At 33.8% G+C, this 25,622-nt stretch overlaps 1 protein-coding gene across 1 annotated transcript in view; it reads left to right on the top strand.

The window, feature by feature from the left end:
- The first annotated feature begins 6,204 nt into the window (after positions 1-6,204).
- Positions 6,205-25,622, top strand: part of LOC148280943 (NFX1-type zinc finger-containing protein 1-like) — a 31,449-nt gene continuing 12,031 nt past the window's right edge. The window contains exons 1-12 of the mRNA XM_088227550.1: positions 6,205-7,250; positions 8,741-8,908; positions 11,151-11,298; positions 12,750-12,833; positions 16,341-16,612; positions 17,655-17,798; positions 19,281-19,455; positions 20,636-20,778; positions 21,478-21,629; positions 23,336-23,519; positions 24,830-24,955; positions 25,130-25,231. Of these exons, the coding sequence (XP_088083676.1) occupies positions 6,372-7,250; positions 8,741-8,908; positions 11,151-11,298; positions 12,750-12,833; positions 16,341-16,612; positions 17,655-17,798; positions 19,281-19,455; positions 20,636-20,778; positions 21,478-21,629; positions 23,336-23,519; positions 24,830-24,955; positions 25,130-25,231 (2,577 nt within the window). The 5' untranslated portion in view covers positions 6,205-6,371. The remainder of the gene's footprint in view (positions 7,251-8,740; positions 8,909-11,150; positions 11,299-12,749; positions 12,834-16,340; positions 16,613-17,654; positions 17,799-19,280; positions 19,456-20,635; positions 20,779-21,477; positions 21,630-23,335; positions 23,520-24,829; positions 24,956-25,129; positions 25,232-25,622) is intronic.

Raw genomic sequence — 25,622 nt, 5'->3', positions numbered from 1 at the left:
TTTCGGTTGACCTTCCGAGTTGAGCAAGATCAATCCAGATCCCATCACAAACTCTTCCACTGCATCTTGCCTCGGTGTGCGGCACCGCACCGTGTCGAACCAGATCGCAGAACGTGCATTAAAGTCTCCCCCAATTATGAATTGGGCGTGTCGGTAAGATAGCATTACTGACTGCAGACCCCGGACATGGGGTCCAGCATGTTGGTCGTATTTCAGATATACCGAGACTACCACCAACTCAACACCTCCTAGGTCGAGGGAAATGCAAAGTCTGTAGTCATCAGACAGGTGATGCAACAGCAACGGTCTAAGAGAGCGATTCCAGATTGCTATACCTGCACCGGGGCAAGTACCTGTTTCCAAGACCGTAATATCCTCGCCCAGGTATACAGTCCTGCCTAAGACAGTGTATTGCTCCTGAATGAGAATTAAATCTAGTTTATGTGACTCGAATACCCGATGCAACTCAAGAGTCGCAGCCCTAGATCTGCCAAGATTCACCTGCCCAATTTTTAGGTTAACCTTGTCAATCCCCATAATTGGTTTGTCTTATGTATGCGTTTACAGCGGCCAGATATGCTGGGCACTCCTGTGATCCCGTTAGGTGGTCGTTGGGCTTTTTAAATCGCGTGCAGGTGGCACACTTACTTGGGCCACTCTTATTCGGGCAGCCTGTATCACCATGGCCAACACCAGCACAATATTTACACACCTCCTCTTTCTGTGTGCAATACTTGCCAACATGACCATACATTTGGCATTTGAAGCAACGGATGGCCCCAATGTAGTCTCTTGTTCTACAGCTATTCCATCCTACTATGATATGTCCCTGTTCAACAAGGACAGACCTGACCTCCGGGTGTACAGAATAAATGCAACCAACCACGGTACGGTCCCGTGGGCCAAAAAGTGCTATTCTTCTCGTAGTTTTAATAACATCCTCTTTTGAAATATTAAGACGATCTCTTAGGTTGGTCTCATACATTTGCTCCAGAAACTCATCCTCCTTTATGTCTTTGGGGACGTCATAAATGACAACCCTTGGTTGTTTCCCTTTAGGTTCAACTAGGTTGAAACCATGACTTTTCAATCTATCCGTTGCTTTCTTAATTTGACCAAGCCCGTCCTTATTAGAGGTCTCTATTAAGATTCCCGCTTGCTTTATTTTGCGGACTCGCACTGGAACAAAGCCATCTTGCTTGGGATCCAAAACTTTTTTGAGAGTGTTTTGGGTCTCTTCCGCCGTCGTTCCTTCTGGTTTCTCTGGATATATGAGAAGTGTTGGTCTAGAGGGCACAATTACTCTTTCCTTACCTTTGCCCGTTTTCAGGGCTAATGCGTATGTTCCCTTGATATTGGCACCACTTACGTTAGCAGGCTGGGTACTTCTTTCCTCCTGATTTGAGAGAATACTTAGCATTCCCTCAAGCCTCCTTCTTTCCCCTACCTCCCTCTCAAGACGAACTGCTAATTGTCCAACCGCTTCGAGAATATCCAAATTCGCTCCTTGTATACCTGCCCTCAAGTCTGAGTTCAGGCGAGCCTTCTCCATTGTTATGATCTTTTCTATGATTGCTATTCCACCTCTGACTAGTATAAGCTCTTTACAAGGAGCATTTGCAATCCCCTTGTCATCCTTTTCTTCACTCCCTTTTTCATTCTGATTCTCCCTCTCATCAATTCGCTTACTATCTTCTACTCTCACCCTGTTCTTATTGCATTCTTTCTCCCTATCAACTACCTTTTCTCTCTCCTTCGCATTTCCCCTTTCTTTCTCCCTCTCCCTATCCCTCTCCCTTCTGGTTTCCCTTCTTGCCTCCTTCTTTGACGGTGATATGGAGGGGGTTCTCTCCTTCCTCAGTCTCTTCAGGTTGATCTGCCCACCGCCATCCAGCGTTTCCGCATCTGCAGGAGGTGACCGCCTCAGGGACGTTCTTGGTGTGAAAATGTTTTGCTCATTCCCCCCACCATCATCCTCAGAAGAGGATGACATTTCAATAGAAATTTAAAGTAATATGAAAATCAATAAAAATCAAAAGTATACACTTGGTTTAAATTTAATAATAATAAAAAATAAAAATAAAAAAAAAATAAAAAAAAATAAAAAAGTATATTTACATATATTTTAAAATTAAAGATAATACTTACATGTAGGTACAGTTCATTTTGATGTTAATTATGATTAGTTCAGCTAAATATATATATACATAATTATAGTTTATAAGTACTTACCACTGTTTCCTGTTCGGGAGTAAGTCTAATATGAAAGGGATGTTGATTGATATCAAATAAAAATAAGTAATTAAAATTAAAAAAAAAAAAATAAATAAATAAAAAAAAAAAAAAAAAAAAAAAAAATAATATTATAATAAAAATAAATATATAAAAATAAAAAAAAATATGTATATTCACATATATTTTAAAATTAAAGATAATACTGACATGTAGGTACAGTTTATTTTGATGTTAATTATTAGTTCAGCTAAATAATTATAGTTTATAAGTACTTACCACTGTTTCCTGTTCGGGAGTAAGTCTAATAAGAAAGGCATGTTGATTGATATCGAATAAAAATAAGTAATTAAATTATTTAAAAAATAAAATAAAAAAAATTGAGTAAATGTAAATAAATAAAAAGGAAGCTTAACGAATATGAAAATTATTTTACGAAATTTTTAATGATTTCGAATGGCTCAAAATTTAAGAAATCAATGTAATATTTACTTTAAAACTGCTGTTTAGATGTACTTTAATAATGCAATAAGTTTAAATAAGCATCTTACTTAAAACTATTTACTATAATAAACAGATATTCATAAAATACAACTGAACGCCTCACGTAGTAACTCGGCTTTCTTCGCAACGAGAATCGGCGAGGCGAAGTAAGTATCATGTAGGGGTGTACCCACATTTACACATTACGCTCGGCTTAGCTCGTGTTCCCTCGGCTTTACTCGGCACAAGGTACTGGGCGAGTCTAAGTTTGCTGTCGGAGGTGTGTACCCACTTGATAATAAGTTTTATGAAGACACTAAAATCATTAAAAACACTAAGAGAATATCCTAAAACACAAAAACCAATAACCCGAGCGTGCACAGCAGAAAGAACTGGACCGGGTAGTGGGAATAATTGTTTAAAACTAGCACTATATAAAATTAGAGAACGGTTTTTTTTTGCGAGAGCAAAATAATAAGTTTTATGATAACACTAAAATAACTAAAAACACTAAAAGATTACACTAAAACACAAAACAAATAACACCAGCGTGCGCGGCAGAAAAAACTGGACCGTGTAGTGGGGATAATTGTTTAAAATTGGCACTATAGAAAATTAGAGAACGGTTTTTTGCGTGAGCGGCATAAAGTTGTGGCGGTTTAAACGGCTGTTTGAACTGAACTGTTTCTAGGACAACTTACAGGGTTATTCCTCTGGGAATTCAATTGTTATTACAGTGGCCATTATTTTAAAGTACAGGTTTTCTTAAATTGTAAATTTGGCCAGGGGTTATCTTAGAGAAACAGTTTGATTGAATTTAATTCAGTGGATTAATAATGTACAAGAATGTTAGCAAAATTATTTCTAAGTGAATAGTAACCCAAATAAATTTGGCCAGGGGTTATCTTAGAAAAACAGTTTGATTGAATTTAATTCAGTGGATTAATAATGTACAAGAATGTTAGCAAAATTATTTCAAAGTGAATAGCAACCCAAATAAATTTGGCCAGGGGTTCTCTTGTGAGAACAGTAAAATTCACTTTTCCTGATGACAAAGGCACTGTGTTGGATAGGATCTGAATCACAAACCTTGACAGTGGATGCTCGAAGAAAATACCGGTTATACGTAGATTCGAACTATCCTAGCGAATTTTCATGAAGAGGAGATGGAGCCTGACTATCCGCCGCTTTAATGAAGTTATTGGAGTTGAAGGTCCGCGCGAGACGCCATTACGAGATCATCGTGCGTGGATCCGATTAAATTGTGGGGGTGACGAGACGCTCCATGAATATGAAGAGTGGTCGATATAACGAAACGGCTTGTTTTAACACATTGTCGTCGGGACACGGCATTTGCCGTTTTTCGCGGACTGTCGGTCAACCGCGGGACACGGCAAATGCCGTTTTTGTCGACTGTCGGTTGTTGGCGGGAAACGGCATTAAACGGGTTTGTTATCAGCGTGAAATAAAACGCCTTGAAGGGTGATTTGCTACCTGGGGTGCTAGGCGACAGTCTGTCAACGTTATTTGAGATGCCTTGTCCGGATTGGCTAGTGTGCCACTTGTAAAGGCGTCGCCAGAAATCTAGAGTTTTATGCGATCTCAATCTCCAGTTTAGTTTGAGTCATTTCACGTATTGGACTATTTTTCATACCGCTCGCACTGTTTTGTTTACTGTTTGGTATTTTCTTATTTGAATATATTAGCATTGTATAGGACGTTACCCCTACAAAAATGTCTTTACAAGCCAATGATAGTGACGATGAAGTGTATGCCGACAATTTATCTAATTGTTCATGGAATAATGACATTGAAGAGTTGTCAGACAAAGAACCGAGTGATGATGAACAAATACCAAGACCTAGAACGTTTCACCGTCGCACTATTGAAAGTGATTCTGATTCGGAGACGAGCTCAGATGAGGATGTGGACGAGTGGTCATCGTTTGATAATCCTCCAGTTCTGGAATCGTTTTTAGGCCGCCGCGGTTTGAATTCAAATGTCCATTGTCCTCAAACTGTAAGTGATGCGATAGAGTTATTTATCGGTGATGATTTGTTTGAATATTTTATAAACGAATCTAATAGATATTACCACCAAAACTCACATAATTACAAATTATATAAAAAATCGGGAAAGTGGAAAAATATTACTTTGAAAGAAATGAAAAAGTTTTTGGGGCTGATTATTTTGATGGGACAAGTTCGAAAGGATATAAGGCACGAGTACTGGTCTACTGAACCAACAACCGAAACTCCTTATTTTGCTAAAACGATGTCCAGAGACCGGTTTCGGCAGATATGGAAAGCGTGGCATTTTTCTAACAATGAAGAAATCATAGATAGTTCCGACCGATTATGCAAAGTAAAACCAATTATTGACCACTTTTTACCTAAATTTATTTATTTTTAATGATCAAATGTCAAATATGATTTCTTTGAAAATTTCGATCGAAAATATTATTTGGTTTAGAAATTGTGTCAATTTTAAGAAAGCGATATATTTTTGCGCTAATCGCGAAAAACACCCGCTATAGGCTAGAGTCTATTGTTCGAAGCGCCCGACTACAATGTGTTAACGGACCCTATTTCAAATGAGCGTTGCTTTGATTTATTTATCCACCAAGCAGGTTTACTGAGGAAACATTTTATGATCGGCACGTTTTTTTGTATGAATAAAGTTCTAGAAGCTTCTACGCTTCGCGCGGGAAACTATTGGAATGCGGGAGAGACATGCGCACTTGTCCAAGGTCCAGCAGGGAATAGTTGGCGTGCCAGCCCGTACGTTAAAGGACTGCATAGTATGGTCACGTGGTCGCCCGGTGTAGTTCGGTTCGAACGACAGTTGGACCTTTTAAAGTTATTTAATATGGCGATTTATTTTTTTATTATTATTACGTTTAAATTTGTTTAAGCTCCGATCATTGTTGGTTTATTTTTATAATAGACGTGGGACACGGCACCATTCACGATGGGAGTTCTGGTGCCGACTATTTTGTATGGGAGCGAAGTATGGAATAGTAATAACAAGAATGAAAGTAGACTGAATGATGTTGAAATTAAATTTTCAGGCAAATGTGTGGTAAAACTATGTAAGATAGGTGCACAGATGTCGAGATCCGTACATTATGTAAGGCTGCAATAAGCATTATCGACAAAATAAAATAAGGAGTTCTGCATTGGTTTGGACATGTAGAGTGAATGGACAGCGAAAAAACGGCTCAAAGATTTACCATGTAAATGTTGATAAACGCAGGAATCAAAGAAGACCAAGAAAGACATGGCGTCACTAAATCCAACAAATACTTGAAGACGGACATGTCAAAAGTCAGAATAATCGGCGGGCGTGCATGAGATATATAAATGTAGAGGAAGGGAGATCTGTATGCAAAGACAGAGTGAAATTATGTTCTAGCTACTCTACCCACCCTTACAGGGAAATGGCACGATGGTTTGCCTGTTTGTGAATCTACAATGCCCTTTCCTATGTATCTATTTAAATAAATAAATTATTGACAATAAATATTAATACATGCTATAATTATTTGAATGCATTCAGTAGATGTTTTATCGCACATTTGTTTTTAGGCAACTGATGGATCTCCAAAATATTTGCAAAGATTTACTGATTATTCATTGTTTAAAGGAAAAACTATAATGTTACATCAGGTATTGACAGTGGAGTGGACTGAAAAATTTGGTTTAGATAAAACACAGTACAATGCATACATAATGGCATTAATGAGGGAATTCGTTACCATTCAAGGCCCACCTGGTACAGGTAAAACATATGTAGGACTAATGATCGCATCAACTTTGTTGCGAAATTGTTACTTGCACTCGCCTCAACCAAAAATGCCCCCCATTCTGGTAGTTTGCTACACAAATCATGCCTTAGACCAATTCCTGGAAGGATTACTTAAAGTGACTAACAAGTTGGTGCGAATTGGAGGTCAATCGAAAAACGAGACCTTAAAAAAATATAACTTATCTCGGATGAGGCGATCGGGCTACCAAAATGTGAATCTGAAAATGATGTTTTCTAAATGTTTGCAACGCATTGAAGTAAACCAAAACATTCGAAAATCCCTCCAATCCAGAAAACATATATTTTCTTTTGAAAACAGTATATTCAAAATGTGTGCACCTTTAAATTTATTCACATTTTTGAAAAAGTTCATCGATGGAAAAAGACCAGCTCTAGTGAATTGGCTGTTGCTTACTGATTTACGCAATTACAAATATCATGATTCAAATTTTGACTCTGTTCAATTAATATCGAAAGATAATAATGAAAGTATCTCGAGTGATGATAGCCAGTCAAGTGACGAAGTAGGCTATTACGAGTGTGAAAGTGACGATGATATACATCGACCTGCCTTCCTCATAGATAATTCAACTGGTGTGGAAAACTTAGTGATTCATTCAGAATATTCCTATGATCAATTAAAAAAACACATTACAAATTTGAAGGAATCACCGAACACAGATCAACAAATAATTGAAGATTATACTAATGAATTAGAACATCTAAAGGTTAGTTCACTATTCTATAAGTTAAGATTGTTAAAAAGAACCTTGGATTTCTCTTTTTTATTGACAATTATTGATGGAATTCAATCCCTTGATTTATTCCCTCCGGTAATAATTAGAAAATATATTTCTTATTAACCATTTAAATAAATCCTCAGTATGTAAAGTCTAGAGATGTAAACCGGTAAAATTACCCCTACATTTTATGGTAATTTACAATTTAATTTATATTTTCAAAATGCACTTATTCCAGTACTTTGAAGAAAGTGAGTCAAAAATGCCACATATTTCTCCAAAACTAGTGAATAAACTAATTCCATTAAATCCAGTCCAGGCGTGTTAGTTACAAACCAAACCTATTCCTGATTCTGTCACTTGCCATTTGGATTTATTCCAAATCGACCAATAGCATGAGCGCATTATGTCACGCGTTACAACACATGAATCTTTTAATTGAATAAATTTGAAAATGGAAATAATTATTTAAAAAAATATATACTTATAAAACTATCATGACTGACTGCAACATTAGCCATGACAGATTTTTTAGTTTTATTTTTTAAAGGCCACTTGTTCCACATAATTTTCTTTCGATTGCACTATTCACTATTCCAGGTTGCACTTTCATAAACAATTGACTCCAAACCGAAATGTACATATTTCAATAATTAGATACATATTTCAATGTGTAAATTTTGCGCTATGGAAATATAGGCCTCAAAGTGATTTTCATCATTCTTCTACGCACATCAGTACGCGATTTATGGAATACCAAAAATGTAACTTATTAACTTACCGATTTTTAAGAAGGTAAACATGAACAGAAAAATATAAAAGGAAAAATAATGAAACCCTCTAAACTTCGAAACCGGCTTGTCAGCAAATCAGATGAATCTTCACTTTATTTTTCTTTCATAAATCTTTATTAATGGATCGTTTCCTTTCACCTTTAAGATTTCATTAATTACTTTATTATTTATTTATAATTTTTAGAGACCCGTTGTATTGTATTTATGATGTCCAAATACAAATGAAGTGTCAATGCCGATCCGTTATTGGTCAGTTTCATTGTATAGTCATTTGAAAGTGAACATTCAATTTATAGAGAGTTTTCGGCACACAACTTTTAACTTCCGTTGACTTACCGTGAACCGGAATTATTATTATTATTAACCTTCTAAAACGAGACAAGGACAGTCTAGACTAATTAACCAGGAACTGAAATTATAAAATAAACTACCAGACAAAACAATTTTTTTTCTTTAATTTTTAGTGGAGTTTTAACCAAATTACAAAGACCAATTAAAAGTATTATTCTTTGTATGTAAAGTAACGTTAAAATATATATTTTTTTCATTTTCAATTATAGGGGGGTATGGAATTAAACAATCCCAGAAAAAAGTAATTGTCATTAATAATGAATATTTACTATTTACTTATATGAACATATTTATCAAAATATTATTTGAATCACACCCTCATTTTTTTTCAAGATGCGGTTAAATAGGGGTGACCAGAGATATGCTAAGATCCAAATGATTTCTCCTGAGGGATTTCCAAGGACTGCCGAATCTTTCTCTGCTGAAGAAAGATGGTCTTTATATTGGGAATGGGTCGGCCAAGCTACTTTGGAAAAGCTCATCGAATACAATAAATACATAGTAAGTTTCTTTTTAATATCATCAAAGGTAAGTGAAATCACAACTGCAGCGCTTTAATCCTATTTATTTCCTTAAGATGTTTTTCAAAAAAATCAAATGAACTCCACAGTCCTCGTATATTTCAGCCAGGACATCTGCTTTCTTCCAGCCCCTCGGTGACCCTTAATCTTTTCTTCAAAATCAAATGAAGCAAACAGTACTTTTCTCCATGCATTATATGCCCCAGATACGAAATTTTATGAACTTTTATGGTGGTTAAAAGTTCTCTGTTCTCTTTGTTCTAGCTCTACTTTAGACTTCTGAGCTTGTTATCATGTCTATCCAAGATATCTAAGCATTCTGCGATGTAGTCACATCTCAAAAGCCTCCAGCCTATTCACAGTGTTCACCTTCACAGTCGTTTCTTTCTCACAGCCATAAAACAATACAGACCACACATAACACTGCCTTATTTTCAAGTTCAGATTATTATAATTTCTATGTCTGGGTCGAGGGTCTCTGTTAGAATGCTGCTGAGGTACTTAAACTTGTCCACCTTTTCAATGTCACTACCCTTTAATTAGAGAGAAAATGCAGAGGAGTCAAGTCTGCCAAATGTTATCCATTTTGTTTTATCAACATTAATTGTAAGACCCAGTTGTTCGCCAAATGCATCCACACTTTTTAACAGCTCCTGAAGATCAGTAATGGAATCTGCCAGCAAAACAGTGTCGTCGGTCTACCTGATATTGTTGATTACAACTCCATTGATCTTCAGACCTCTTTCATTGTAGTTGAGCGTTTTCTGTTTCTGTTCCATCGAATCCAATCGCAACCAGTTTTGTGAGAACAATATCAGACCTTATCTTGTGTTTTCCAATTTTTCTAACTCTTCCGACATTTACAAATATTTTTCCCATATACTCGGACTCAAGTCCTTTTTACCAGACTTATGTGTTTTTTGTTTTGATTTTCCTTTCGCTTTTTCTTATTATTATGATCTTGTCTTTACGTTGGTCAAAATATAAATTAATCAGATCAGAATTTGCTACAACTGGCTGAGATGGTAAAATGATTCTAGTTTTTGTTTTCTCAAGCCGAATTAAAATTCAATTAATGACGTTCGAAACGTCGCTTAGTGATATAAGGCCAACATCTTGACGTTTAGCTGACACGATAGCTACCTGTGTTCGATCACAAATGCCATACTGATCTTGTGTTCTTCAATTGTGAGGTCTTTAAGAATTTTGGATGGGGTTTCAACAATATTCGGCTGTATTGGAAAGTCAGAAGTCTCGCTCACACGCTGGTTCCGTTTGCTCATATGTTTTCTGCTATCGTTTGTTACATTTAACATAATTAAAATTATTATATTAAGTGTAAACAATTTATTTGGTGTGTGCATGAGTGTTATACACTAATATACAAATAAATTGTCAATATTATTGTACATTCTGTTTGTTTACCCAATAAAATAAATAAAAAAATTAAATTATCTTAATTTTGTACTTAATTTTTGGGATTGATGCTCATTTTTTGATATCTTCTAACTTTTTTACAATTTTTTTACACGGTGCAGAAATGTCTTTCATATGTTATATGTCGGTTTAAATGCCAAAATACATACCAGATTACATTTTCACAGGTAGACAGCATATTTGGTGGCATATCACAACCAGGCCCGAAAATATGTCAATTCATGTATTTTAAATCTAGTTCAAGTTCATCAACTCGCACAATATAATAGTAATTTTTTTATCGGGAACAGCGGTCACGCATGTTATCCTGACCAGCAGTTTTATCCAGAATTACGAACTGATTTGAGAGGATGCGGGGAAAGGGTTGATTATCAAAGTCATCATAATATATTATTTGATTAATGATTATAATTTATGCATATTTATATTGCAGAAGAACATTAATTTAGTATCCAAAATCACTTTACCAAAACATGGCTTTTAAAAAAAAAAAAAACAAAATTCAACCCCCTCGTGGCAAACCTTAACCTTAAAAAATATTTTTTATTTTATTTTTTCCCTATTCTACATTATATCTTTTCCGCCTAGGGCTGTTTTGATAATTAAGTTTTTTTTCTCCGTACAAGATCAATCCACCCTAATGTATAGATAATTTTTTTTTCCAACTTACAATTCGTCACCCAACTAGACAAAAGCCTATTCTAAGGCTAACAGATTGTGAATTTACTGGTTTTGAATTAATGGAACATAAAAATATAGATTTACATGCTGTTGTACATTTTTAGGAAATTTACAAATCGGAAAAAAGTGCTCATGATGAATTGGTGCATGGACTAGATTTGGATGTTTTGAGGAATTCTCATGTTGTTGGAATAACTACTTCAGGTGCTGCGAGACTCCAGTCCGTTCTAAGGTCACTTCACTCACCAATTGGTAATGTCCCATAATTTTTATTTTATTTAAATTACTCGTAAGTACTAATATTATTTTTAGAATGCTCAATGAAACCGGATTACCCCTACCATCATACAATGCCTAGCCCTTACATATCGCACATCCGACAAAATAGATTCATAATTTATTGGAGAGCCAAAAAACTAAAGTAACATCTAAATTTAATATTATTTATTTAGAATACAAACAGATGTACAGGTTAAGTGTTTATACACAGAGAATATTAAAAAAAATATAACTAAAGTAACATCTAAATTTAATATTATTTATTTAGAATACAAACAGATGTACAGGTTAAGTGTTTATACACAGAGAATATTAAAAAAAATATATAAAAAAAAGTAGGGCTTGCCATCCAATAAGATGTATTCACTTAATTGTAATAAAATATAGCGACCGTTTAAACTATATAAAAAATAAAATGATAATTAATAGAAACAATGCTATTCATATAAATTAAAATAAAAGAAATATGGACAAAACAAGGAAATAGTTGGAAGGAAAAATAAGTTAGTTTTAATGTTTATTAAAGGTTATATAATAAATTTTATTTGTAATATTCATTAATAATATGTGTGCTTCCACTTTCTATTATGCTGTATCCCAACCCAACACAGGGCTCTTGGCCTCAAATAAATAAAAATATGTTAGGAACATAGAAAAGATCAGACAGTCTAGTCGGTAAGTTTATGTTTAAAGCGTCAACTTTGTGGTCGAACATTTTAACTAATGTTTGTAAATATTAGTAAATAACCACTTACCAACTTTTTAAGTCTTATCGGTTTCGAGATGTACCCGCCTCTTCATCATGTTGAGACGCGGTGGTGATTGCATCCCCCTATAACTCTGCATTTAATTTATGTATTTTTTTCATTGACACTATGCATACTACGGTGAAGATCAAGGTGTATTTTAGTATTTGTATGTTAGTGTAGTGAGTGTCCTGACGAAAAGACGGGCATATCTCTAAACCGTTAGACACAAAAAGTCAGCAAGTGGTCATATACTAACATTATCTAAATTGAACTTTTCCTCTCCTCAATCTTGTTATGTATATTCCGAGGATGTCCAGTCTTATTCGGTCTTTTTCTGATCTTAAAGTTCTTGCCTCGAATGTTGCCATGTAGATGTTTGTATTTTTAATCGAACTTTTGCTCCTCCTCGGATTCCTTGGGGCTGAATGTTGGCACGGTATGAGATTCTTAACTTGTTCTACTCACCCGGGGTAATTTTAGTTTCAAAATTCGAGTTCGTTTTGTTTGGTTTTGGAGATTTTTGGCATTAAAATAACTGTTAGAAAATTGAAATTATGCTGTGGTAGGGCATGAATCAAATCTTGGGACACCTGATTCTGAGCTACTACTACAGTATCAAAACTAGACTAAAATGTCTTCAAATGTTATTCCTGCGCATAATGTTTCTCTTTTCAGTTATCGTGGAGGAAGCAGCTGAAGTTATGGAGTCTCATGTCTTAGTTGCTCTTACCAAGAGCTGCGATCACCTTATAATGATAGGTATTTAATTTACACCTTTTTTTTACAAAATATTATTTAAATTTATTTGAATATAAAATACATATGGTAAAATAAAAATACCCTGTAATTACAGTAAAAAGATGCTATCCTCTTTGATAGATGTCGATATCCAAAGAGATACTGTTGAGTAAAGACATTACTCTTCCTCCTATCATTACCATAGTAGGCAGGCTGGTTCTTGGTTCTACAAGCAGGAATATAAAACGGTTTATGTTGCTGTATCAGATTACACAACAGAGCTTTGGTTCCGCTGAAGACTAGTTTGTTCTACGATGCCAGCACAAAAATAAATGGTTTATAAAGTCATCATTCAAGGAACTTTCTGTAACCTGATAGCGTTGACATCTATTTTTTTTAAACAAATTATCAAGTCAAAAAACTCTTATGGATTGATCAAATTGATAAAATTTACAGAAAAAAAGTTGATTATTCAGCCGATCAAAGAAAACCATAGTATAAAATTTAAGACATTCAATATAAAAATGTTTTCTTAAACGCGATAAAAATTAGTGTTTAATTGTGTGACGAAGTTTCTTGAAAATGTATGAAAGAATTAATAAAAATGAACTAATTTGAACTACGTCATAATTTCTTGTGAATCAACTAATCAATTACAGCGTTGTTATGTGTTGTGATAGATTTCCGGTTTCCTGGTAGCCATTTTTTTCAACATTTAGTGTATTTTGACGATACGGGGCTCTACATTTACATGTCAGCAAAACTCCCTGATGACAACTCATGACGTCACGAGCGGAGTAATTTCAAAATTACAAAACTTATTAACAAATAAAAAAAAACCATCTAAAAACCGCTGAACTTGAACTGAGCAATCATTGCTCAGATATTTTGATAAATTTATTGACTAATTTAATTTTACGGAATATTTCGACCTGGACAATAAATCATGGAAAAGACCAGAACTAAACAAAATGTAACATTTTTGTTAAATAAATGCATGTCACATCAATAAATTTATGTTAACCCTCAAAAAGCTGTGCTGAAAAGTTCCTCTAGATCTGGTGATGTAACACAATGTAAAATTTAAAATATTGTATTAGTTAAAAACCATTTTTTTTTCTGATGATTTATGTTATAAATGATCCCTATTACACAATAAAAATATAATTAAAGCATATTTTTGCAAAAATGAGTAAAAATTATGTGCATTCCATTTGATATTATTTAATTGACACTATTTTAATTGACACTATTTTAATTGAATGCATTTTAAAACACTGAATTTTATTAAGATAAGCAAAAACATTGATGAAACATACTCTGAAAACAACATTGAAATAAAACCTAAAAACACTGATGAAACATACTCTTAAAACAACATTGAAATAAAACCTAAAAACATTGATGAAACATATTCTTAAAACAACATTGAAATAAAACCTAAAAACATTGATGAAACATACTCATAAAATAATATTGAAACAAAACCTAAAAACATTGATGAAACATACTCTTAAAACAACATTGAAATAAAACCTAAAAACATTGATGAAACATACTCTTAAAACAACATTGAAATAAAACCTAAAAACATTGATGAAACATACTCTTAAAACAACATTGAAATAAAACCTAAAAACATTGATGAAACATACTCATAAAATAATATTGAAACAAAACCTAAAAACATTGATGAAACATACTCTTAAAACAACATTGAAATAAAACCTAAAAACATTGATGAAACATACTCTTAAAACAAAATTGAAATAAAACCTAAAAACATTGATGAAACATACTCTTAAAACAACATTGAAATAAAACCTAAAAACATTGATGAAACATATTCTTAAAACAACATTGAAACAAAACCTAAAAACATTGATGAAACATACTCTTAAAACAACATTGAAATAAAACCTAAAAACATTGATGAAACATACTCTTAAAACAAAATTGAAATAAAACCTAAAAACATTGATGAAACATACTCTTAAAACAACATTGAAATAAAACCTAAAAACATTGATGAAACATACTCATAAAATAATATTGAAACAAAACCTAAAAAATTACTTAACATACAACATTAAAAATGTACAGAGACTTAAAAAAATAAAACCAATGTCATTCCAAATCTCTTCCCCAATAAACGCTTACAAAAATTATAATGGCCTGTCCATGAATTACGTCAAAAACTTATAAGCATTTTCAAACTTCCTATGAAAATATAAATTCTTAATTCTTCGTTTTTCAAATTTCGAGGCAAGATAAATTATGTGGAATTGCAGAATGTTTAAATTATGAAAATATTTCTCAAATGCAGCGCTTTGCTCGGTGCGTACAAGAAACATCACACGTGTGATGTCTTCTCTTTCTTGCAAGTGATATAATGCTGTATTTCGCTCTCTCGGTTTTGTTTTCTCTCTCTCACTCAAGCTCCGCCTGACAAATAGTTTCTCTGTCGTTCTTCTGATATGCTATATTCTCATGCTTTTTCTTATAAAGTTTCGCTATCTCTTATGTTCATTTAAATAAACATTTAATCATTTTTTTCTAAAAAAAGGGTAAGATTTTTTTATAGAATAAGCCCGTACATTATTAGAAAACCATTTCCTCATTTCGGTGTGATTACAAAAAATGGGTTATTAATAAAAATAAGACAGTTATTTAAGGTTTTTTTTACACTCTAAACTCCTGTTACATTATCATAATAAATTCGTAAAATTAATACCGATTTACCAATCTAAATGCAGATAGAAATTATCTAGAAGTATTAAAAAGTAAATTCTTCACAATTAGGGTTGTTGTACCACAATTTAGTATGTATGATCTTTATTTAGAAACTTCGCTGGTCTGTCCTTAAACCGTATCTTTTTTTTATTATATAATTGTCCACTGTTTGTTTCTGTAAAATAAATAAGTAGGAAATTCAATGTTTTTTTTTAAAAATCTTTCAGTCGAAAAAAAATATTTTTATGCATCGTATTTTCATCGCTCCCATTTTTTAAAGCTTTGAAATTTTTTAATTACTTTCGTGACGTCACTAGTTCTCTTTTGTGAGTGGTCGTCATTGGCGGGTTGGCTTCTAGGAAACTGTAAATCTATTACAATACTCTTATCATTGGTTGATTTTGAAGAACTTATGACATCATTTAAAGTAGTTTATTTTTATAATTTTTTTCATACATTTTAAAGAAAATTCGCCGTTTAATGAAACACTTAATATTTACTGAGTGTAAGAAAACATTTGTTATATCCAGTTTCTCATAGCACTGAAATTCCCATTTCCTTAAGCCGCCAGATCTGTGTAGCTGCGGGGGCCTATAAAGAGCCGCAGATAGTAACAAAAAGTGTCAAGAAAGGTAGAAAGAGAGAATTAATATTTAGTCATTTGTTACTAATTTGATGATTTTTGGTGTATTTCATTGACTGAAATTCAATTTCTATCGAAAAATCTCTTTACATTATTACTTAAATTTGTGTTAGATGTAAGAACATAATTTCTAAGTGACAATAATATTTTAGGTGATCATCAGCAGCTGCGCCCTATAACTGCCGCCTACGAAATGGCGAAAAAGTTTAACTTGGACATTTCTCTGTTTGAGAGAATGGTGAAGAATGGATCCCACTGTTACCAGTTGGGGGTTCAGCACCGCATGAGACCGGAAATAGCAAACCTCATCACTCCAGCCATATACAAGGATTTATTGAACCATCAAAGTGTGTTATTGTATAAACCGATTAAGGGTGTGTCCAAGAATCTATTCTTTATCGACCACACCGTGCCTGAATCTAAGGTAGGTGGGAGCGAGAGCTCTAAATGCAACCTGAGTTTTAATGTTATGTTTTAAAATTGCCATGTCAGTGAAGAGCGACTATTTAACGACTACTTTATTCACTACTTCTTAAAAATGTTCTATGTAAAAATCTCTGCTAAAATGCATTTCTACATTTTAGTCAATACATATTATATCCACATCTTTATTGCACACATAGCATGTTTATCTTTGGCTGGTTTCAGTGATCATTTTCCATGTAAACTATTTAACGTTAATCATTCTGTCTACATAAAATTGCTGTTAATTTTATAGTTATAATTGGCTAGCCGTAGAATTAATAAAGATATTACTGCAGCAGTAGGGAGACTAAAAAAAATACTACGACTCGACTGACCAACATTCAGGAAGAAGATGAAAGAAGGAAACAAAAATGTACATAGTACGTATTCCTGTGTTTCTAATATTCTCATGTTCGCGACACGTGGACAGTTAAACCATGTGAGCAGGAGAGAATAGATGCTTTCGATATAGGGTGTTAGCGTTGGATGCTGACACCCAGAACGAACATCCCCATACTAAAGGAACTTAATTTGGAAGTTCGCCGTTCAGCCATATGCTGTCAACGTATTCTGCAGTTCTCATACATAGCCAGATGAGACCCAGAAAATATGTAGAAAATAATTATCACGGGCAGTGTACCGGGACGAAGAAAGAAAGGCAGAGCTGCAGTTCCATAGGTCGACCGGGTGAAAACAACGTCACGGGCGACCCACTCGGAGCTGTGGAGTGGACGCAGAGCCGTGAAGGGTTGAGACGCATTGTCAACAGAATGGCTGGGGAAAGTATCAGCGATCATGACCCTCAAAACTGAGGAACAACATAAGAGAGACTCAAATCAGATTTCGCAATGAGTGAAGCGAGAATGATTTTCCGTTAAATCTTAGTTATTTCTAGTAGGAAAGTAAAAATAGAATAATGTGTAAATAGCCATGGATTGAATTTGTCTTTGTCTGCAGTCTCGGAGAACATGCGTAACTCACATTGTACAATTTCTTCACAGGTGGATGACATTTCCAGCCGACTAAATGACCATGAAGCACAATTTATTCTCTTTTTAGCCAAGTACTTAATTCAGCAGGGATATCAACCTGACGAAATTACCATTTTGGCAGCTTATTCTGGACAAATGTTTCATTTTCGGAAGGTACAAACTAAACTTTTTTTTATTATAAATGGTCTTTGAAATGCAAATCGGTATTTTACATGAATGAATCCATTTAATTGTCTTTTATAATATGAATACTCTAGAATTAAATTATTATGTCTGTCCCTTATAGTCAGAGCCGGTTTTAGAACTACCATCGCCCTGGGCGGGATTTATATGGCGCCCCCTATCTTCCATCCCTTTAAACTCATACAAAAAAAAGGCAAGGTTTATAATGAAATAACCATTTATTAAAAAATACTATTAAAATTTTACCCTAGCCTTTCTATCGGCAAACTCTTTTATTAAAATACTAAAGTTTATATTTTCCGCAATTTCGTTTTCGATTGACAAAGATGCCAAATTTGTCAATCTAGATTGAGATATCGTCGATCGTAGATAAGTTTTTATCAGTTTAAGCTTAGAAAAACTCCTCTCCCGCTTGCAACCGTTTCAGGTATAGTGATCAATATTCGCAACGCTATCCATACATTTGGATACAATTCTTGTAAGTTGCGATCTCCGATAAAATTTAAAACAATGACAGGAGTAACCACATTCTAATCAGGCAAAAATGATTTCAGACTTGAGTTCATCACACAACATACAACCATCTATATCGGATTTAGAATCTACTGTTAATTTCAATTGAAGATCACCACAGAGTTTGAGGTCTGATTTTTCCGGAATCTCTTTTTTATATTGAACAAAAAAAAACAAGGTTCCGAGTACTCATTTAACAATTCAAATCTTTCATTGAGTGAAATTAAGGTAGTGTCCAAAAGGCTGCAGAAAAATTCAACTTCAAATTTATTTTCTGGAGAAGTTATCGGCCTATGGCATATAATCGGTTATATGGCATATAATTTCTTTGTGTACACATAAAAACTTATTTGATTATTGAAGTTCAAATATTTGGGAAGATAACTAAAAGATAAATTATACGATAAATGCCTTTGTCTCTCAAAACTAGACGAATTAAAAATCTCATCCGTGAGTTTTAGCGCTTGAAAATATGCCGCCGCGTACGGGTGTCGACAAACGTAATCTATGCTTAGCGGCGAAAGAGTTAAGACTTACGACAGTTTTACGATGTTTCAATTTTGTAAAAATAACTTTTTCGAAAGATTTTAAAAACACAAACAAAACGCAACAAGGTGGTAACGCGACGGAATTTCGATGTCAATTGAAATAAAGGAATAATATTCCCCTGCCAGAGACAGCTGTAATACCAACTTAAAGAGACAAAAAGCGTTGCCATAGAAAAAAGAGTTATCAAAAGGCAGATAAGAACTAGGTAACGCTGGCCGGAAGGGAGATGCTATCTCACATAAACATACTCCGGATAAGAGACGGCACTCCATAATGAGGTTTGATGCGGTAATGACCGGATATGGGACTTTTTTCAGTTCAGAAATATTGCTCAATAGATTAAATAATAATTTGATGTATTCACTTAGGTATGTTGTTTGTATGTTTCAGTTACGACAAGATATGCCAGCCTTGCGGGATGTACGGATTAGTGTTCTGGATAATTTCCAGGGAGAAGAGAATAAAATAATTCTGCTTTCTTTAGTGAGAAATAATCCAGAGGGAAATATTGGATTCCTTTCTACAGACAACAGAGTATGTGTGGCTCTTTCTAGGGCGAAAGAAGGTATTGTTTCATTTTTTACATTTCTTTTTTTTTCCCCATATGTCATTCCATCTCTTGGAATGTGTATAATTTATTTTTAGTAGGTACCTATATATCTTTTTTAAAATAAAGCCTTTTTACCAGGCTAGCAGCATGTCTTGCTGTATTTGTCTGGGAACTTATTTTTTGAAATTGCAACTTAGATAAATATGTAAATTTAATAATAAAAATAATTTTAAAATGCATGTTTGTTTGTAAGTCTAAATACCAGTTGAAAGTTAAGTTAAAAAATGATTGAAATTAAAACATTATTGCGTTTTTGTCAAATGAGTTCCGTCATCATTATTTTTACAGGCAACCCATTTCGATTAAAACGCAGCAATGAGGAATTCCACTGTTTTCTAATATTTTTTTTTCTATTAGCGTACTATTTAACTAAGCAAAAATACATACATTTTTAATTTTTTTGTGCGTTATTTACAAAGATATGATTTTTTAAAGTTACATTTATCAAATACCGCGCCAAATGACTGTAATCAGTGTGTCACTTTTCAGTAGTGACATCATGAAACGGTTGGCGTTCTTACTTTCACTGACCGCGGTAAGTTGTATTTCTCCAGCCAAAAACAAAACTGACAAGAATCTATGGAATATTGCTTTGATTTCTTCATTTAGTTGATCGTAATTTGCTCATTTCCATGTTATGGTTGTTTTTACGAACATTTCGATTAAGAAAAACCTAGAAAGTTGACATAATCTCTGGTTGAAATGTCAACAAAGTATTGTTTGCCGGATTTCTATACTCTTTTTTTTCTATGGTCAAAATGTTCCTTACAAGGTGCGGGGGCTTTAAAGCGGAAACCGGAAATACTACACGTAGATATAAGGAGTGACGTCATTATTTACGATTTTAAAATAAATATTATTTTTAACATTTTTTATTTATTTTTGCGTGCGTTTTTGAGATATTTTATCCTACTCCAAAATTTTTAAATATTCACGTGTACACGAAAACATTTTTAGAATTTAATTCCGGGTTGGGCTGGAATTCCTCATTATTTAACTATAAACTTTTTTGGGTTTTTCTGAACCTAACTGGGATACTATTGTACGTTATAATACAACTGTTTTGGGCCGGTTATATAGTTAGGCCAGGCTGATTCTTGCTTTGATTATGAAAACATTTGCCATTTCGTTTTAGGATTTTATATACTCGGTAATATGAGTATGCTCAAAAAGAAAAGTTCTTTGTGGAATTCTGTAGACGAAACTCTCACCAAGCAAAATTGTATTGGATCAAAACTGATTTTACAATGTCAAATCCATGAAAATACATTTACTTCGGTAAGTACATGTCTATAGTGTATACAGGTGGCCGGAGAAGTGACATCCAAAAGTAAAATGTAGGTGCCTCATATTGAGGGGTATCCAAATCACCCCATGTATGTTCTGCAATCTTTCGTAGTTTTCGAGTTATGATTTTTTAAAATAGGTTTTAGAAAATTTTCAACCAGATCGGTTGTTTTTTTTATTTTTTCTAAAGTAAAATAGCTTTGCACAATAAGTTGTATGCTTTTGCCAATGTCTAGTTGAATTATTTTATAAACAAACTGGTTCGCAGTACGCAACCGGGCCCAACTGTCGGGTCTATTTTTATTTTTTTTTTAATTTATGGAAGGTTTTTAGAGATTTTTTTGTAACTAATTATTGTTAAATTATGTTTTCATGCATAAAATAATGAGCTTTTAACATTTATGGAAGCTACAAAAGTTTTGACCTAAAATGCAGAATTTTAGTTTGAGTGAGTCAGACTTTAATTTTCAACTTACAACCTGTTGAAAATGGCCACCAAAATTGAAATATTTGGGTATATTGTGAGCTAATATCTCTTTTTTCTTTAAAAAATAAATAAATATGTATGTGTAAGAGATAGTGTTAATTCAAATTAATGTCTAAAATACGGGTCTCCAAACATTGTATTGTAATTATTACTGTAAATAAATACATTAAATATTGAACTAATCGAGTCTCGCACTTATTTAGATCCAAACATTGCAAGATTTCTCCCAAGTACCAGAAGGTGGTTGTATTAGAAAATGTGAATCATTACTAAACTGCGGACATTATTGCAAAAGTGTGTGTCACCCTTACGACAGACAACATAAAGATTTTAAATGTTTAGAGATGTGCTCAAGGTAGGTGTTTTCTTCTCATATATAAGAATGTTAATTATTTTTTTATTATCATGCTTTATGAAAAAAACGCAGTACAATATTAATTTTAGACTCCTCGCTAGAGAAAAATGTTCTAAGTAGGACTGTACACTGATCAAAATTTAATTTACTTTGTTCACATGTCTCAAATATTGTTAACTAGGGAAGCATATTAAACAATTTGGTAGAAAAATTATCCTTGCACCTTTGACCAAATGTTGTGTTAAAAGGATGAATATTGACAATGATATTATTATTTCTTGCCCATATCATATATTCATGTCCCTGAGCAGGAGGATGAAGATGTCCATCTCCAGATCTGTCCAACAGAATCATTTTGGCATATATTTATTATTATTTGAATTTTTTGACGAGCATTTAAAAGTTCATATACTCAAATCATAACACGTTGGTCAGTTTTTAAAGGTTTATTCATGAAACAAACTTAATACAGGGTTCAGTATAGAAGTAAGGTGGCGACGATAAAACAGTTTTATATTCACAGTTGGCTACACAGGTTTATAATCTCTGAGTTTGCATTGAACGTCTGTATTGCCAGGTGATTTATGGATTTTTATAGTAGGTACTTGGTAGCCTCTCTCTACTCAGAGTTGAAAGGGTTTCCTGAGAGATCGAACACGTACACGGGTACTTGGAAGCGGCCTAATAGCATAGACGAATCTCCGAAATATCCTTAGAATTGAGAGCCCATTACTTGTAACCAGAATGTTCTAAATAAGAAAGCCGACTGATTGCCAAGTAAGACAAACTCTGCCTTCTGAGTCCAGCGCAGGGTCTGATAAGGGCGACGGATGTGAAGGGGATGACCATCTCTAGGGGTATGAGGTTCGTGCGGGTGCGGGATCATCTGAGAGGGGCTAGAGTAGTTACACCATTTTGGGACCAGGATGCCGATAGGTATGGAAAAAAAGTAGGTTGGGACATCAGGTGCGCGAGCTTCAAACTCTATTTGAAAGAAAGTTCATTGCTGGCATGTTTTGACTTTGATAATAGGCATATCTCGAGCAAGTCGAAGCCTCTAAACATATCTATAGATGGAGTTCTTATTGGTACCTTAAGAAAGACTTCTATAATGAAATTTGTGCTTTAATTATTCGTTTGAGGTGTGTAGCTGCAGTATATTAAGGCTATTTTCAATATTTACTCGCTTACTCTGTTTTCATATTAATTTTTTTGATTCAAATTTTTGTTTGTTTAATTTTATCATTACAAACATATCTTTTCATTGTTTATCCGTTGATTGTGGGATGTCGTTCTGAGATTCTCATCGTATTTGTCTGTCACGTTATTATATTAGGTGTTTAACTCGTACCCACCGGAGATGGGATTCTATTAAAAAGACCCACTCAGCCACTTGAGTTGTTTTTTCGAGCATCGGGCTTTACGTGTCAAATAAGTTTCCTATGTTTGACAGAAGTTGGCGCCACCAGTAAGTTTTTTTCTAAAAATGTAGACTTAGAATTTTTGTGTTTCATTTAAAATATCATTTGATATCCTTTAAAAAAATTATCAACCTTATTTAAGATTTTTTTTAAACCAAATTTTAATTTCTGTAAAGATTTCGCAGAGTATGAAATGAAAGAGTTAAATCTAAATAATAACAATCAGGAATATATATATTTTTTAATACCATAACATTGTGATAATTTTATGAATTGTAATTTTAGACCCATCTGTCATCTGCTCCACAATTGTCCACTTAAATGCTTCCAAGTATGCTGTCCTTGTAAGGTACCCGTAAAGAGAGTTTTGCAATGTGAGCATGAAGTCACTCTGGCATGCTCCTATGACTACCAAAACTACAAATGTGTAGTTTTGTTAGATGTCGAACTGCCAGACTGCGGCCATCTAGTAAGTACCGACTATTAAGCACCGTTTGCCTTTAATTATTTGCAAATCTTCAATAAAAATACTTATCGCGCAGTTACCTAATTAAAGATCTTAGCATTATTTAGTTTAAGTCCCATATGACTAGTGTTGTAGATAAATCTATGATAGTAAGATGCCTGGATTTGTACTTCGAAACTCTAGATATTTCAATAATACTACTGCAATTTGGACATTGTGTGATACGCTAGTCCGCAGCATACTAGAATACTGTTCCATAATTTGGGACCCTTCTGAATCAAACCGCATCCTTGAAATAGAGAAGGTTTAAAAGCGATTTTTGCAATAATTTTTTGCGAAAGAGATCAGTTTGTATGTTCCCATCAGTTTTGTACTAGAGCGAGATCTCATGCACTGTTTTACACACCAGAATCCATACAAATGCAAGTCAGAATTCACTCATTAATAAGGCAATTCGCTTGCTGAAAATGGCTTCTGCGGATAATATGGATATATTTTTCTGTACGTATTGGCAGATTAGCAGCTATCTGCTTTCTATTCATTAACTAACTAACTTATATTTACAGTCTACATTATGTAATGGGTTTAACAGCCCGTAAAGTAATGCGGACTACAATTGTCAAATAAATATATATATGTTTAATTGCCATGTATCAGTGCCTATCAGTAAATTAAGCTTTTTTACTAGCAACACTTAAATAGGCACATACAAAAAAAAATATAGCTTGGCTAGTAAAATTTTCCAACTTTCCACAGCATACGAGTTACAATATCACAGATATTGAAAATTTGTAGCAAAAATTTTAATAAAATACATTTTTGTTTATGAATTTTAACCCACTACTTTTGAGGTGAGATCTGTTGTGTTCTTAATGCGAAGAATATGAAATCAGTCCACCGCATTCATGATTCATCAAAGATGGACGCCCACGTCATGCACATTATCACTACCTTCACTGAACTGTCTCACACATCTCTTTACCATTGAATCGCTTATTACATGTTTCCCGTACCCCGCACAGATATGTTGATGAATATGGTCTGGTTCAATGTTCTACGCATTAAGTATACGAATTACAGACCTTATATCACGAGCGGCAGCCAACTCATAATGGCGTCAATTCTTTCTTAATAGGTCAGGATAAGTGTCACAGTGAAATGATAGAATATTAATCCCCAAATGAACTCCATTCGATGCGTCGCCGCAGCTTTATTACAATATTTGTTTACTTGATTTAATATTTTATCATATTTAGTATTGCGGAATATTTATACCGGGAAATGTTCAATAAACGGTTTGGCTACTTTTGTAGGGTATGAAAAAGTGCCATGAGATTCCAGAACAAGTAAAATGTTCGGTGCCTTGTAAGGACAGATTGGCATGCGGACACGCTTGTCGTCTGTTTTGTCACAAGAAGACAGATCCCGATCATCTCCAAGTGAGTTTAAAGTATTTTATTTTACTTATATTTAAAGCATTAACTTTATGTGGGCACCCATATAAATTACAATATACCTGGGAAATTTGTATGTCGAAATTTTAATTTGATAATTACATATTTGTAGTAAATTTGATTCAGTTGAGAAAATGCTAATTTAAGTTTATTTTTCAGTACAAATGTCAGGTAAACTGTTGCCGTACGAACAAAGGATGTACGCAAAATCATATCTGCAAACTGCAATGTTTCGAGACTTGTCCTCCGTGCACAATAAAGGTTTGGCTAATATTTATGTATTTATCATGAAAACTATTTCACACCACTGAATCTCACAAAGACTGAACCAGATTTATTAGTTGATACATCTGAAGTTACATCATTAAAAAAAAAAAAAAAAACATCCACAACATTAAATACCATGTTATTTCTTAAACTCAAACTCAAAATATGGAGAAAGTTCACTGGTTTAAAAAATCTTATTTATTTCTTCAACTCACACAAACACCCGGAGGGCTTTTACTAGATAAAATATAAGATACGCTAATAAAATAAATAAAAAGTGTTGCTATATTATTACAAGGGCATTGCTGTACGAGGACTCACCTTGCGAGAATTGATGTCTTTGACTCTCCCATTTGCGATTGTCGTTTTGAAGAAGAAGAAGATC

Source organism: Micrasema longulum, unplaced genomic scaffold, assembly GCF_059751315.1.
Source record: "Micrasema longulum isolate JH-2025_06_02 unplaced genomic scaffold, ASM5975131v1 h1tg000510l, whole genome shotgun sequence".
Classification (NCBI taxonomy): domain Eukaryota; kingdom Metazoa; phylum Arthropoda; class Insecta; order Trichoptera; family Brachycentridae; genus Micrasema; species Micrasema longulum.
The sequence above is the reverse complement of the archived record's forward strand: the minus strand, read 5'-3'. Positions and strand labels throughout refer to the sequence as shown.